The 14,385-nt window shown below is 57.8% G+C and overlaps 2 protein-coding genes across 8 annotated transcripts; both read right to left on the bottom strand.

Annotated features, from left to right (window-relative positions):
- Window positions 1-42: 42 nt before the first annotated feature.
- On the bottom strand, window positions 43-7,940 carry KIAA0895L (KIAA0895 like). 2 transcript variants are annotated; one of them, XM_043898777.1, is made up of 7 exons: window positions 7,784-7,940; window positions 4,354-4,979; window positions 4,128-4,271; window positions 3,713-3,845; window positions 2,518-2,823; window positions 2,315-2,412; window positions 43-1,329 (listed from the first exon to the last, which is right to left on the bottom strand). In XM_043898777.1, exons 2-7 carry the CDS (start codon window positions 4,921-4,923, stop codon window positions 1,165-1,167), a joined length of 1,416 nt encoding a protein of 471 aa, XP_043754712.1. In that variant the 5' UTR covers window positions 4,924-4,979; window positions 7,784-7,940; the 3' UTR covers window positions 43-1,164. The 2 variants fall into 2 exon arrangements, with proteins under 2 accessions (XP_043754712.1, XP_043754713.1); XM_043898778.1 differs by having other exon boundaries at window positions 4,354-4,428; window positions 7,784-7,917.
- A 365-nt stretch (window positions 7,941-8,305) lies between these two features.
- Window positions 8,306-13,830, bottom strand: EXOC3L1 (exocyst complex component 3 like 1). Of its 6 annotated transcripts, none has more exons than XM_043898763.1 (14): window positions 13,628-13,830; window positions 13,288-13,344; window positions 12,918-13,078; window positions 12,617-12,836; window positions 11,144-11,756; window positions 10,949-11,066; window positions 10,687-10,812; window positions 10,487-10,587; window positions 10,187-10,297; window positions 9,311-9,440; window positions 9,067-9,189; window positions 8,822-8,977; window positions 8,606-8,730; window positions 8,306-8,532 (listed from the first exon to the last, which is right to left on the bottom strand). In XM_043898763.1, exons 2-14 carry the CDS (start codon window positions 13,331-13,333, stop codon window positions 8,343-8,345), a joined length of 2,220 nt encoding a protein of 739 aa, XP_043754698.1. In that variant the 5' UTR covers window positions 13,334-13,344; window positions 13,628-13,830; the 3' UTR covers window positions 8,306-8,342. The 6 variants fall into 6 exon arrangements, with proteins under 6 accessions (XP_043754698.1, XP_043754697.1, XP_043754701.1 ...); XM_043898762.1 differs by having other exon boundaries at window positions 12,918-13,093; XM_043898766.1 differs by having other exon boundaries at window positions 13,288-13,434; window positions 13,628-13,768.
- Window positions 13,831-14,385: the final 555 nt, after the last annotated feature.

Consider the following 14,385-nt stretch of genomic DNA (forward strand, 5'->3'; position numbering starts at 1 on the left):
TAAGAGAAAGAGGAAGTGATGGTGAGTAGATGCAGCCGACACACTTCATTGTAATTGTTTTAATTGGCTTCTCTCAGGACTGGGAGCTCAGTGAGGATTCTGACCAGTTAACTGGTACACAGAAGGCGCTCTATACATATTTAATGACTAAAGGAATAAGGACTTTCCAGCTGCGTTTCCAAGTTTTCAAATGGGAAAAGTAAGGCCAAGGGTGGGAGCGGGGCCAGGTCAACCTCAGACTCAGCTGTGTGAGAAACTAGAAGCAACAATCATCTTGGCACCTCTCCTGGTTGAGGAGGGGCTCAGAACTTGGAATCACCGGGGGCCTGCCCCTCAGGCTTGATTGTGGATGCTGCCAGCCTATGCCAACCCCTGCCAGAGACCAGCTGCGAGGGTGTGGGCAAAGACAGGGACAGCAGAGGCCAGTGCAGGGGTTGAGGGCAAGGCCAGGTGAGCTCTCGGCTTGACTCACAAGGCCTGTGTATGTGTGAGGGAGGCTGGGGGGTGGGGTGTATGGGTGGAGCTAGGAACAGTCAGTGCCTTCCAGAGGAGCCCTGTTCCCTCCACCGAACTTTCAGAAGCCCAGGACATACAGCACATAAATAGGGAATACATACAATGACAATGGGAGAGGCAAAATGCTGGAAAGCACACCCCAGCCCAGCTGGGTCTCTACTACCAGGATCCCTGCTCCTTGAGTCTGTGTGAAAGCCAGGACAGCAGGCTCAGGCAGTCACCCCAGGAGAAGGGAGATCCCCACCAGGACCCAGTGAGAGGTAGACAGCATGAAAGCTGAAGGAGCACCAAGGGGCCAGGTGGGGGACGAAAAGACTGGAGTACGCAGACACCCAAAGCCATCTCATGCAAGAACAAGTTTCTACTCCCAAACCACCCCCCCATGCCCATTCATGCTCAGCTTCCCTCCCTCCGTCAGGCTCTTCCTTGGCTCAACAGACAGCTGGAGACAGGAGGGCAGACTTAGTTTGCCTGACATGCTGCTGTTGGCCCTTGGGGTCCAGGGAGGCTAGTACAAACTCTGCTGTTGCTGTCCTTCCCTCCTGAAATGCTTCTGCCCTCCCCAGGCCCCAAGAAAAACCCAGGCTGTGGAAGCACAGAGCAGCCAGCTTCATGTTCTGGGGGCTGATCTGGAGCCCTCAACCAGTATCAGTCAGGCAGCAGGCGGCCCAGCTCTGCCTCATCCAGCCGGTTGGTGGTCATGATGTGTTCCAGCTGCTGCCGGTAGCGTGCTAAGTCCTGCATGAAGTGGGGCACCCGGGTGTTGTCCAGCACCCCGTGGGGCCGGAGGTGATCCACATCCTCATAGGAGACCTGCAGGGAGAAAGCTGGGCCTCAGTGCAGGGTCCCCTGGTTTTCAGGCAGCTGGCCCCAGCTCTCTTACAATGGCCCATAGCCCTTTGCTCCCAGAGCTCCTCCCACTCCCCTTCTGATTCACTCCCAACGTTCTGTACCCTGTGGCTCCATCCTGGGTGTTTGCTCTTTCTCTCAACACCTTCTTCTAACATCTACATGCTACAACCCTACTCCTGTCTCCAGTCCAGCTTCCCCCTTTCATCTCCAAATCTGGGTATCCAACTGCCTTCTGAACATCTTTCCCTGGATACCAGGCACCTTAGACGCCTCATATCCAGCCTTCCTGGGTGCCAGCTTATGCAGCCCGACCCTTCTCACAGCCCCAGGTCAGATTCTAGGGTGGGGACTTAGAACATGTCACCCTCCCACTCAGAGTGGCCACTCTCTGAAGATCTCTCCAGCTTGCCCCTTCTTCTCCAACTGCATGGCCACTGTGGGGTTGTGCCAGACCACCATCAATGCTGCAGAAGAGATGAGAAAGGCCTCCTCCTCTTCCCCTTGCACTCCCTTCCCTAGGCCTCTCCTCCCATATGACACATAGAGCCTTCTAAAGCCAACATCTGTGCCACCCTTTGCTTGAAGCTCCTTGGATTCCTCACTGCTTTGGATGAAGTTCAACTTCCTCAGCCTGGCACAAATACCCAGTGCCAAGGGCTTGATCCCTGGCTATTTCTCCAGCCTGCTTCCGCAGGCCTTCCTGACAGCTCTCCTGGCCTGGAATGCTCACTTCCTTTGCAGTGTCTACACACACACCTGTGGGCTGGAAAAAGCACCTATACTGGCTGCCAGACTGTCACGTCATCTCCTGTGCTCATTCCACCCACACTCCCCCCATGAGAGGCCTGGCACCCAGTCCTCAGTCGAGCTCCAACCAGAGGCTCAGGGAATAGAGCAGTAAGGGGGAGAGCTGGCTGGGGCCTCTGAAGGCCCCGTGGCCCCTCACCTTGCCCAGCGAGGTCAGCAGCGGGAAGTCGATGGTCTGGCGATGCCGCAGAATGCGCACGATGCCATCCAGGTATACCTGGTCCTTGCTGAAGCAGCCTGTGGGCACAGGAGGGCCGTGAGCCCTAGGTCCAAAGCCCCACCCTCACCCTCCCGCCCCAGATCGAGGCACTCCCCCGCCAGCCCCACAGGACTGGTGCCCACCCGGCAGCGAGGTGTCAGTCTGGCCGCGCTTGGCGCGCACGCAGTACTCCCAGCGCACGTCGGCGTCCTGCACGTAGCGCGCCAGGTCCTGGAAGAGCTGGCGAAAGGACATGCGCGCGGCACGATGTATCGTATAGTAGAGCAGCGCCGCGCGCCACAGGAACGGCTGCTTGCGGAACAGCACGCTGTGCAGGCTGGCCAGGCCCTCCTCCGTGGGGTTCGCTGGCCGCAGCCCGTACTGCTGCCGGCCCTCGGCGCTGTGCCACGGCTGCCGCGCGTTGTTCACGCCCCGAAGGTAGTGGGTACCTGCGGAGAGGGCAAAGAAGAGGCTGGGCTGGGCATCCAGGGGGTCTTCCTGCCTGGCCCTGTCCGGGCCCTGCTCTGCCCGGCTGGACCTCTAGCCGGCGACTCACATAGCTTTATGCCCCTAGAATCAGGCTCTCACACAAGCCTCTCCACCCCACACCCATACTCACCCAACCTAAGGCATCATCAAGACCCTCTTCAGGTGAACTCACACCCAAGGATCCAGAGGCTCACACACATAAATCTTCCCCCACCCATCCAGGACTACACACATACAACTCTCCCAAACTCACACTGCTCCCCCTCGCCAGCCCCCTAGAGAGGTGGGGAACTCACACACCACCCCAGCCCCACATCCTTGCATGCCCATCTCATGCTGGCATCTCCAGCAAAAACTACCTTTTGCCCAGAGCAATTCTTGACGAGGAGTGACAGACATGGAAGAATAGTAATTAGTGTCCTATGCCTGCCTTTCCAGCCTGGCCAGTCCCCTCCTAAATCCAGCTGTGTCTTCAGCCAGTTCCCTTCCCAGAATCTGAACTTGCACCCACCGTGGAAGGTCTGTATTGTTGGCTAGACTAGTGGGGCCCTTAAGGTTCTCCCTCTGGCCTGTCCAGGCCTCAGCAATCTTGCCCCATGGACAAGGGAAATCAGAGAGGAAGCTGAGGGAGAAAAAGATACCCAGAAGGAACAGGAAATGAGGGTGAGTCCAAAGAATGGGCTGGCATGTTCTGGGCTACCTCTGTGAGCCAGAGGGAGAAGGTGGCTGCTCGTGAAGGGAAGGGGAAGAATGAGAGGGGGTGGAGTTACTGGGGCCCCTCACTGCCCGCCCCCCACCCCACATCCCAGCCCCTTCTCATCCCAGCCCACCCGCCTACCACACCCTGACCTATCTCGTGCCGCAGCATGCCCTCCAACCAATACTGGCGGGCTCCAGTCAGGTTGATGGCCAACGTTGGACGGCTGTTCTCCACCATCATCACTGCCTGGGACAGCAGGTCCTCACTCAGCTGCACCACTACCTGCGGGTGGCAGAGACGCATGTCATGGCCACCAACCCCGGGGGCCAGTGGGCAGGTGGACCTGCTGATGCCGCAGGGGAGCCAGGCCGGACACTTGGCCACGACACCCACCCTGCCCCACCTCCGCTTGGAGCCAGCTCCCACCTGACTGGGGCAGGGGAGGGAACAGGGCTGGCCTGAGGTCACTAGCTCCACCAGAATTGAGCTGGGCCTGGCACTGCCCGCTTGGTAGTCTGATTGGGAGCGGGTGGAAAAGGGGCATCGCTGGCATCATGAGCTCACCTCCCCGACGCAGCCCTCCTTCTGCATGTATCTGCGCACAATGGACCAGATCTGGCACTTGGTCAGCAGCTGGCCCCCCGTAGCAGCCTCAAAGTGTTCATAGGTCCCAAACTTCTCCAGGACGGCCTCGATGATGCCAACTGCCTGCACAGAGGGCCGCAGCAGCAGGTCAGGCCGGACCGCTCAGGTGGTCCGGGCTGGGGTGAGGCGGGCAGTCTGCACTGACCTGATGAATGAACTGTCCAGAGGCCTCACAGTATTTCTCCAGCACAGCCGTGGGCATGGGTTCCTGGTACTCGAACTGTGGGTTGTAGGTGTAATGGGACTGGAAGAACTTGTCCCGCTCGCGGTCCATGTTGGTTGGCCGCAGAGCCACCAACATGCAGGGGCTCTTGCTGACGCCGCGGCCCACCTCCTTCCGCGCTTTAGCGATGTGAGGCAGGGAGGCCGCGGGCCGCAGGGTGCCCCCACCTGGGTCCCGTCCCCGTCCAGGCGGGGCCCGACCCTGGGTGCTGCCCCCCCGCCGGCCAGTACTGTTCACGGTGTAGGTGCTCTCGCTGCGCCGCATGTGTCCACGGCGGCCCAAGTGCAGCTCTGAGAAGGGCTGCCTCTCCGCCTGGGGCTGCAGGGCTGAGGGGACGGACAGAGCCAGGGGCAGGGCCAGGGACTGAGGCCAGGGGAACAGCGCTGTCCCATCTCGGTCTGAGGGCCCCGGCCTATGGGCCGAGGAGGAGGGGCTGGCTGGTGGGCTGGGGGGTGCCTGCTCATACACCTGAGCACCTGAGTCCAGCACCATTCTGTCCTGGAGGGCACATCCAGCCGGGTCACTCCAGCTCCCCACACTGTTGACTCCTGGAGACACAGGAAGGATATGGAGGCCAGTAATGAGTGGGTGTGGCCTGAGGGCCAGCAGACCCCGTGTCCCCTCACCTCCACCCTAGTTAGTCCATTCCCTGGACTGGGGGAAAGCAGGAGGAAGTCTCATACACCCACTTAGATGGTGGTTCCTCAAATCCCCTTAGCCCACGAGCTTCTGAGGGTAAGGCCTAAACCCCCAACTCATGATTCTAATCCCTGTGCCCACCCAGACTGGGAATTTGGTACAATGTAGCCTCAGCTGCCAGGATGACAGGTGAGGGGGTCTCACTACCTCCTGCCTGCCTTCTACCTCTGGCATTTTCTCAGTCTCACTCCGCCCTCCCACCCGGCTCCATCCACCTCCTCCAGCCCATTGGGCCTGCCTGCCCCTTGCTTATGCTAGTCCCTCCACCTGGAATGCTCTCTCTCTCCTCTGGGCCATCTGTTCAAATCTAAATTAGAAACAGCTTTTTGTAAGCAGAGGGAAAGTTCAGCCAATCCAAGCCAATCCCTGGGTGTCTCCTATCGGAGCCATCTTCCTAGTGGTCATCCAAGGACAGTGTCAGGACAGTTACACCAACTCTGTACCAGGGCTCAGTCCAACCCAGTCTCTCCCCAAAGACTGACCAAAGGCTCCATCCTCCGAACTCTCCTGTCTGCTCAGGGACATAATTCCAGTATCTCTCCTTTTTCCTACATCTCCTACATCATCAGTCTCTTCCATTCTGCCGGATTCTTCCCGTCAGTATAAACACATGCTGTTATTTCTCCATCTTAAAAAAACAAAACCCTCACTTGACTCCATAGTCTTCTAGCTTCACTGCATCTCCCTCCAGCTGCTTCTCAGGGTAACACAACACTCCAAGTCATCTACACTCAGTCTCTATCTAGCTCCTTCTTTCCTGTTCTGTCTTAAATTTCACTTCAAGTAGGGGCTTCTGGCCCCTGCTCTCTATCAAAACTGACCTGACCAAGGTCACCAGTGATTTTCATGTTGATCAGTAGAACTTGACAAAGTTAATGACTTCATCTCAGCTTGGCCACATCTTCCACTTGGTTCCCAAATACACTGGGACATAGTTCTCCCACCTCAGTGGCTGCTTGTTCTTGTCTTCCTTGCTGGTCATCTCTATCTTTCTGACCTCTTAACACCATAATGTGGAGACTCTGCTTTGGGAAAGATCCCTGCTGTTCTCCTAACTTGCTACAAGTAATAAATCCTTCCTTACCCGCCCCTCCCCTGAAAAAAAAAAAATCTAATGTCCAGGACTTGGAAACTTTTCTTCTCCATTTATGCTGTCTCCCTGGGTGATCTCATCCACTCTCATGGTTTTAACTATGTCAGCCCAAACTTCTTCCATAAACTTCAGACTAGTGTTCTGTGTGTGTAAGTTGCGCAGCCATATCCGACTCTGCAACCCTATGAACTGCAGCCCACCAGGCTCCTATGTCCATGGAATTCTCCAGGCAAGAATACTGGATACAAAGTGGGTTGCCATTCCCTTCACCAGGGATCTTCCCGACCCAGGTCTCTTGCATTGCAGGCAGATTCTTTACCATCTGAACCACAGGGAAGCCCCTCAAACTGTGTTATCAGTTCTCAATTCAACATGTTTACTTGAATGTATAACAGACATCTCAAACTGAAAATGTCCCTGTCTGGAATGCTTTCCCCTCATATAACCGCAGGGATCACTCTCACTTTCCTCAGGTGTCTGTACAAATATCTTGTTAGAAAAGCCTTCCCAACACACCCTCTATAAGACAGTAAACCTCCTCTAAACCCTCTCCACCAGAACCTTGCCTTCCCCACAATATTGTCCTCCAATGCAGTCATCACCATCTGAAGTACAGTATATGTGATTATCATGTTTTCTCCTTCTGAGTGTTCACAGCTGTGTCCCCAGAACAGTTGTTCAGTAAAGGAATGAAACTGAGAGCCCTTGTCCTTCTCAGAACTGGAATCATTCCTTCCCTGCACTTGGCTTCCCCAGCTAGTTCTGATCCCCTCCCCCTTCTCCCAGCATTCTGCCTAATGACAAGCTGCTGGATGATTTTGGGACTCAGGCTTCCTTCCCCTCAACTAACCATACACTTTTCTGGATTCCTCACTGCTCTCCAAGCCTCTTACTTGTACCAATCCTCTTTATCTCCCCTTCTTTCATTTGACCTACCTCTTTGGAATTACCAGGATATGCCTGTTTCTTTCATGTCTCAGGTCCTTTTGCCAAGAATGCCCTCCCAATGTCTCCCTATAACAAACTCCTAACCATTCTTCAGGACTCGGTTTAGGCCTCACCTCCTCCGGGAAGCCTTCCCAGCGTCTTAGAGGTTCCCAGTGCCCAAGCGGCTTCTTTACCACCCTAGGCTGTCATTGTTGAAGCCCAGGTCCGTGTTCCCCCACATCATCCCCTGAACTCCCTGAGGGCAGGGACGGGTCTCATTCACCCCCATGACCAAAGTACCCAGCACTAGATGCAGAATGAATGAAAGATGGTTGTGGGAGGAGCCCAGACTGAAGGCGGAGTCTGGTGAGATACAAGAGGGTGTGGTCTGCTCCAATAAGAAACTCCGAGAGAAGATAACGTTGAAGAGGAGCCAATGGGTACTAGGAGATCGAGGAGGGGCGTGACCTACAGCCAATAAGTGGCGGGGGCTGGGGCAAAGGGCGTGCCCAATGGAGGGCGGGGCCAGTGGACAATGGAGCGGGGTTCCCAGGCAGATGAGGAGGGGTCCGGTCGAACGCCTTTTCGGCCTCGTAGGGGTGGGGGGATTACATCCGCGTGCCGCGCCCCCACCTGTTCAATCCTCTTCTCGCCGCCGCTGTTCCCGCTCCGCAACACAGGCCGCCGGCTGCCCAGCCCGCGGGAGCCGACGCTGGTGACGCACGGACTCGGGCGCGCGCACGCTCAGACGAAGGAGCGCGGATTCGCGTCAATCTGCTGCCGCAAGAGCCGGAGGACACGGCTTGGGGTGGGGCCAGGCAGAGCAGGGGGGGCGGTGTCCGCCATCGGGTCACGCCCCTGGGTGGGGTGTTGTCTTAAGCCCGCCCCCTCTGCCTCAGTTGACTGACTCCTGGCGTAGGAGACGCTAGCTCTCTGCGGGTGTGCGCATATGTAAAGATGTAGTCCGCACACTGTGTAAGCCCGGGTACTTGGGAAAGCAACCCACATACAGGTCTGGTATCGGGATAGGTGGGGCGCAGCCATATATCAGAACTGGAACCAGGATACCTTAGGTGTGTCACTGAACTTGGACCCCCTGCCCTTCGTGGGCACTTTTATTTCATCCACCCTTCGCCAACACGTACAATTCAGGCGTACGGGGACGTGACTTTATTCTGCGGGCAGTCAGGGATCAGGCACAGGACCCTGAGGGGAAGCAGGAGGCCAGCGAGGGTGCAGGTGTTGGCACGAGGCTGAAAAGTGCTCGGCGACCAGCTGGGGGCGAGGGCTGCGGGCCTGCCCGCAGAGAGCTGAGTGCGGCCAGGCGCTGCTCTCGGGACACGTCCCCGCGCAGGTCCAGGAGGGCGGAGACGTGATCCTCGCTGTGGAGTTACGGGTGCGTTAGCCCCGCCCAGACCGTCCTGGGTCTCCTCCCTTCCCGACCCGTCTTCGCACCTCACGTCGGGAAACTGTTGCCGCAAGCCTGCCACCTCGAGGCCAAGTAGCGTGGGGTCGCGGAGGTTCAGCAGTTCCCTCAATGCAAGCAGCACTGGCGCACACTGAACGCTCTCCTCCAGGCCCTGAGCACACAGGGGTTGGTCTTTCTCCAGTCCTCCATCCCTATCGAATCACTAAGACTCCCGCCCATCCGCTCACCCAGCGAATTCTCACCAAACCGAGGAAAAGCTCCTGAAGCTGGGCCGCATCGTGCTGCAGGCGCTCGGCCGCCTGGGTCCTCTCGTCAGCACCGCGGCAGACTAGGCGGCCTTGCATCAGCGCATGTAAGTACTGCAGCACCACCGTACGCTCCGCCTCGGCCAGCAACAGCTGTGGGGATCGCGATCAAATGGGTCCAGGATGTTTTTCCCATGGGCGCTTTGACCTCCCCCCGCCCCAGCCTTTCCCCGCAGATGCACCTGGACCGCGGGATTCCGCACGTGCCGAAAGTTCTGGCAGAATCGCGCCGTCCGCTCGCACACGTCATCCAGCAGCTCTGGGCTTGAGAGCCAGCGGCGCGAGGGCAGAGCCGCGAATAGGGGCTGGGAGCGGAGTTCAGAGACACGGCTGGAGGGACGATTCAGACCCAGCATTCCGCGGCAGAGGCCCGCATGTATACGCTGTATCTCCTCCTCCCAACCCCATCTCCCCCTGAAGCCTCACCTGTAGCTCCACCAGCAGCGCCTCCAACACCAGGCGACAGATCCTCTTCTGCAACTTGTCCAGCTCTGCCTCCACCGGGGCCAAGACCCCAGGAACCACCCATTCGGGCTGCAGGACGGATACGGAGGAGCTGGACCGACCAAAAGGACTGCTTCAGGACCAAGGCCAAGGCCCGACAGGCCCTCTGTTGTCTCGCCACTCGGGCGCCACCTAGTGGCACAAGTGTGTCGCCCGAGGGGGGCAAGAAGGGCGGCTCCCTGCACTTCTGAAAAGTGTAGACCCTGAGCTGAGGCTGAAGTGGTGGGCTCAGCGAGCTAGAAGGCACACATGCCACCTGGACCTGCCTCTAATTCGCGGTATGATTTTGAGCAAGTTACGTCTTTCAGTTTGTTTCGGTAAGAGGAGAGAGTTAATCCCAGTCAGGAGGGAGTCAAAATCATCATTAACTTGTTTGGTCCTCTCTTGCCCATACCCCAGAGAACATAAGACCCAAGAGGAAGGGAATATTTTTGTTATATTCACAGCGGTAACGCTAGACGTTACCTGGCACAGAATAGGGCCTTGATAAATATTTGTTGAATGAATGAATAATTGACCCTCTGTGCCAGGTACTGTGGTAGGTACTTTATATTTGCAATCTCACGAGTCTCAGAAGGTCCATTATTGCCCATATACTATTAACAACAGAAGCAAAATTCGGAGAGATTAGATAACTGGCCCAAGGTCACACAGCTAGTAATTAGGAGAACTAGGATTGGAACCCCAGGGTTACGTGAGTCTAAAATTTCTAAAGGCCCAGTGTAGGCTAGATCCGTACTGAATAGATGTTCAGTCAGGGGTTAGTGAAGGTGGGGTTCTGTGGGCATATCCTGGTACCTGAGTGCTAACTGGTGGTTGAGGGTAGCCAGTAGGTAGGGCACGTAATGTGGGACCACTGCGTCCCCCTTGAGATGGTCTCGGGAGAATCGGATCAGAGCATCGCTGAAGCTGCAAAGAGCAGAGGTGGCTCCGGTACCTGCTGTCACTCTGTGCAACCCCAGTCCTTAGTACTCTGGCCCCACCTCCCAGATACCAAGGCCCTGTTTTGAAGGAGTCCTTTCCCATGGGTGTGTCTGATCACTCAGACCCCCTTAGGGTTGCCCGGGAGCACGGCCAGGAGTTGGGAGTGGGTCAGACCTCCTCAGGAAGGCACTCAGTTCTGACAGTGCCATGCCATGCACCCGCCGCTGCAGTGACACGCTGACCATTCTGGTCACACGAATGTTCTCTTCCAGGATCTACAAGTAGGGGTGGACAGCCATTAGCAGAGTCCTGGTCCTGCCCTCCTTCCCTTTCCCTGTGAGGGCTGCCCCCAGGCCTCGCCACTTTTCACCCACCTGCAGCACGATGGCTGGCAATGGTGAGTGGTAGAAGCCAGACAGGTCTGTGTCAGGTTCCTGCTCTCGGCCCCACTCGACTACCTCCCCATCCAGTGCCTTCTGCAGCCACTGGGCCACATTTGCCTGGGGAAAGGGGGCAAGGTGCAGCAGGATGTAGCAGGGCACTGACACTGCTAGAGACAGGTAGATGCACGACTCCACAGATACAGGCCCACAGGTGGCGGCAGAACTACTCTGAACCTGGGCTCCAACTACTCACCTGGACTTTGGCCACAAATGTTGCCTCCAACTGCTCGATGTTTTCCAGGGTCAGGAGGGGCTCCAGATCAGACACGTCAGCCTCAGGCCCCAGCTCCAGGCTCCCCATCATCTCTGGCCTGGAGGTGGGTGGCCCAGCGTTACACAGAGCCCCCAAGCTTTGATGCCCCCACGCCCTACTGCCCCAGAGACTGACCCCTGGTAGACATGCAGCGCCCAGTGCAGTAGGGTGAAGGTGTCGGCAGCTTCCAGCTCAGGCCCTTCCAGGAGTTGCTGCAGGCAGCGCCGCAGGCCACCATGCAGGGTGTGGGCCCACAACTGGACAACTTTGTAGTGTGGTGGGCAGCAGGGTGCTACCAGAGCCTCAGCCATGGCCAACTCGGCTGGAAGAGCCACCCGCAGAGCCTCCAGCCACTCTGCTAGAGCCCCAGGCCCAGGCTGCAGAGATGTCCCGAAATGGACCCGCTCCAAGCCCTGCTGTAGTGCATGCAGACAGCGCTGTCGCCAGTCCCGTGGAGCTTGCTCCAGGGAGGTGGTGCGCCCAGCATCCACCTCGGCCACACGCACGGCAGCCACCAGCAAGGCTGGGTCCTCCCGGGCCAGCTGCCCTGCAGCCCCTGCAGCCGCCTCCACAGCCTGGCCCAGAGCCTCAGCCAGAGGGCCCAGTCCCTCGAAGACTGGCAACTCCAGGCCCCCAAGATGTGCACACGTCTCTTCTTGCAGCTGCTCCAGTTCCCGAAGGCTCACATAGGCCTCCAAGAACCGCTGGGCATCAATCAGGGTCTGTGTGTGGGCCACTGCAGCTGGCACTAATCAGAGAGAAGAGACAGCCTTGAGTCTAAACCTTTCCACCTGTGCAGTGGGTACAGCAGTGGATTTTGATGCCCTGGGGCTGGGGTGTTGTGTAAAAGATTTAATAGTCAGTACAGTAGAGCACTGGGCAGTCGGAAAAGACCCAGGGAAGGGCCTACATGGTGGTTAGGGTGTAAACCCTTGAGCTGATGAAACAGGAGGAAGGGAGGAACTTGGGGGAGGGGGTCGTGCCAGTGGCTATTCGTCCACCCTGTTAGGGAACTAGTTCAGTATATCACAGCCAAGTGGGGCAGAGCCACAGGTGTCAGTCCTGACTCAGACATCCCATTCTTGTGCTGTGTTTAGTCGCTCAGTCATGTCCAACTCTTTTCGACCCCATGGACTGTAGCCCACCAGGCTCCTCTGTCCAATGGGATGCTCCAGGCAAGAATACTGAAGTGGGTTGCCATGCCCTCCTCCAGGGGATCTTCCCAACCCAGGAACTGAACTCAGGTCTCCCTCGTTGCAGGTGGATTCTTTACTACTGAGTCACCTGGGAAGCCCAAGGGTACTGGAGTGGGTAGCCTATCCCTTTTCCAGGGGATCTTCCCCACCCAGGACTAAAACCGTGGACTCCTGCATTCCAAGTGAATTCTTTACCAGCTAAGCTACCAGGGAAGCCCTCACACACCTGGGAACCCCAGAATGAACTAACAGGCACCCTACTTCATATGTCATCAAAGCCTATATTACTCCCTGGGAGGTCCCCGATGTGTCCCTCCATGCAATTTCCCACTGGCATCCCAGCCCCTTGATCAGCGACGATGCTTGTCAACTGGCTGGCAGAGGGCTGAAGCCGAGGGCCAGGCACACTCACCAGCTCGAAGCCGGGGCAGCAGCTGAGACAAGGCCTGCAGTTGTTTGTGTTGTACAACCTGTTCCCGCAGGGGTTCTAGGGTCTGCGCAGCCTCAGCCATATCCTGGAGCAGCCCACGGGCCTGGCCCAGGGCCTCGCGGGTTCCCCGCACGGCCTCAAGGGCCTGGGCCAGCTGCCACACCCCAGTCTTCACACCCTCCAGGTATGACTGCACCACTGACTGTGGGAGGGAGGCAGGCAGTGAGGCCTTGCCAGCCCTGCAGCTCGCCCCCAGCACTCGTACCTCCTGCCCGATGCCCACCTTGATGCGTGCTTCCAGAGAACAGGTCCGCTGCACCTCACGGCTCCGGTACTGGCCCAGCCTGGCCAGCTGCTCTGGCCGGTAGAAGATGCCTGAGGCCCACTTGAGTGCTGCACCCCGGGCCAGCTGCTCCGCCCGCTCCTGCTCCGGCCACTCCGGCCCTGGGCAGGAAGAACCTGGGCAGCCGCGTCAATTGGGCTAGGCCTGCAGGAAGTGGCTGCCGAGTCTGCTCCTCTTCCTACCCCTCAGCCTGTCCCCCAGGGCGGTCCACTCCTCTCCCCGCCCTACAGAGCTCCAGGCAGACCCCAACCCACCATCCCCATCTTTCTTGCCACCATCCCTCTCTCAGCCCACCCAGAAGGACGCATACCAGTGGGGAGTGAGGGCTGCGTTTTGTCTCTGGCTGCCGAGTCCATGGCTGGAGGAGCTGGAGCGGAGGTAGGAATGAGGGCAAAGGTCCAGGTTAGAGCAGGCAGAGTGGGCGCTCCTCTGAGCTGCTGTGTTCATCTAGGCCCCTCTGAGAAGGAGAAGGTTCCGGCTTCCTCAGGAAATGAGGGAGGTGGGAGAGATGGGGAGGCACCTGAGATGCCTTTGTCGACGAGGTTTCCCGGTTTTGCCCCCCAGATGTAAGTGAGGCAGGGTAGACAGGGGCCTCTGCTGGGCACCACTCCTGCTCTGAGCTGCAGAGGACAGTGTGATATGGAGCTCACCAGGCTTGACCAGGCGTCCAGTGCTCCCTCCTCCACAAAGAGCCTTGGCCTTGAGGATGGCCCTCTCCCCCGGCTGTCTCAGCAGAGTTGGATACTCCCTCCACTGGCTCACGAGGCCCACACCTCGCCTGCCACAGCAGAATTCCTCACCCCAAGGAAGCCTCTGACCCACCTCCCTGCTCAGGAGCCCCCTCCTCCCTCCAGGCCCCGCCCTCTCCAAGGCCACATGCAGAAAGGAAGGAAGCTGAGTCTCTAGTACTTTATTCCCAACAGGAAAGAGCATCTGCACCATGGGACACAGTGGGGAGGGCTGGGCGCCACTTCCTTGGGGGAAGGGGGGGTGTCCTCCCTGTGATCAATGAGTCTGGAGCAGCCTAGGCAGGACCTCCTATGCTCAGGGCACAGACGGGAACTAGATGGCCCCAACGTGGGTGGAGAGGAAGGTGTGCTGATATGGATGCAGACATCACAGTGTGAAAACTGTGTTGACAGGCCCTTAGAGGCAGGTGTGCCTCTGCAGAGGAGCAAGAGACCATAGGCTATTGTGAAGAGAGTGTGTGGCAGGAGATGGCAGAGAGGGATGGAAGGGCTCTGAAAGCTTGTTTGTCTTGGAGATAAAAGGAGCCATGGAAGGGGCTGCTGCTCCTGCTTAGTTGCTTCAGTTGTGTCTCTGTGCGACTCTATGGACTGTAGCCTGCCAGGCTCCTCTGTCCGTGGGATTCTCTAGACAAGAATACTGGAGTGGGTTGCCATGCCCT

Source organism: Cervus elaphus, chromosome 4 (genome assembly GCF_910594005.1).
Source record: "Cervus elaphus chromosome 4, mCerEla1.1, whole genome shotgun sequence".
Taxonomy (NCBI): Eukaryota; Metazoa; Chordata; class Mammalia; order Artiodactyla; family Cervidae; genus Cervus; species Cervus elaphus.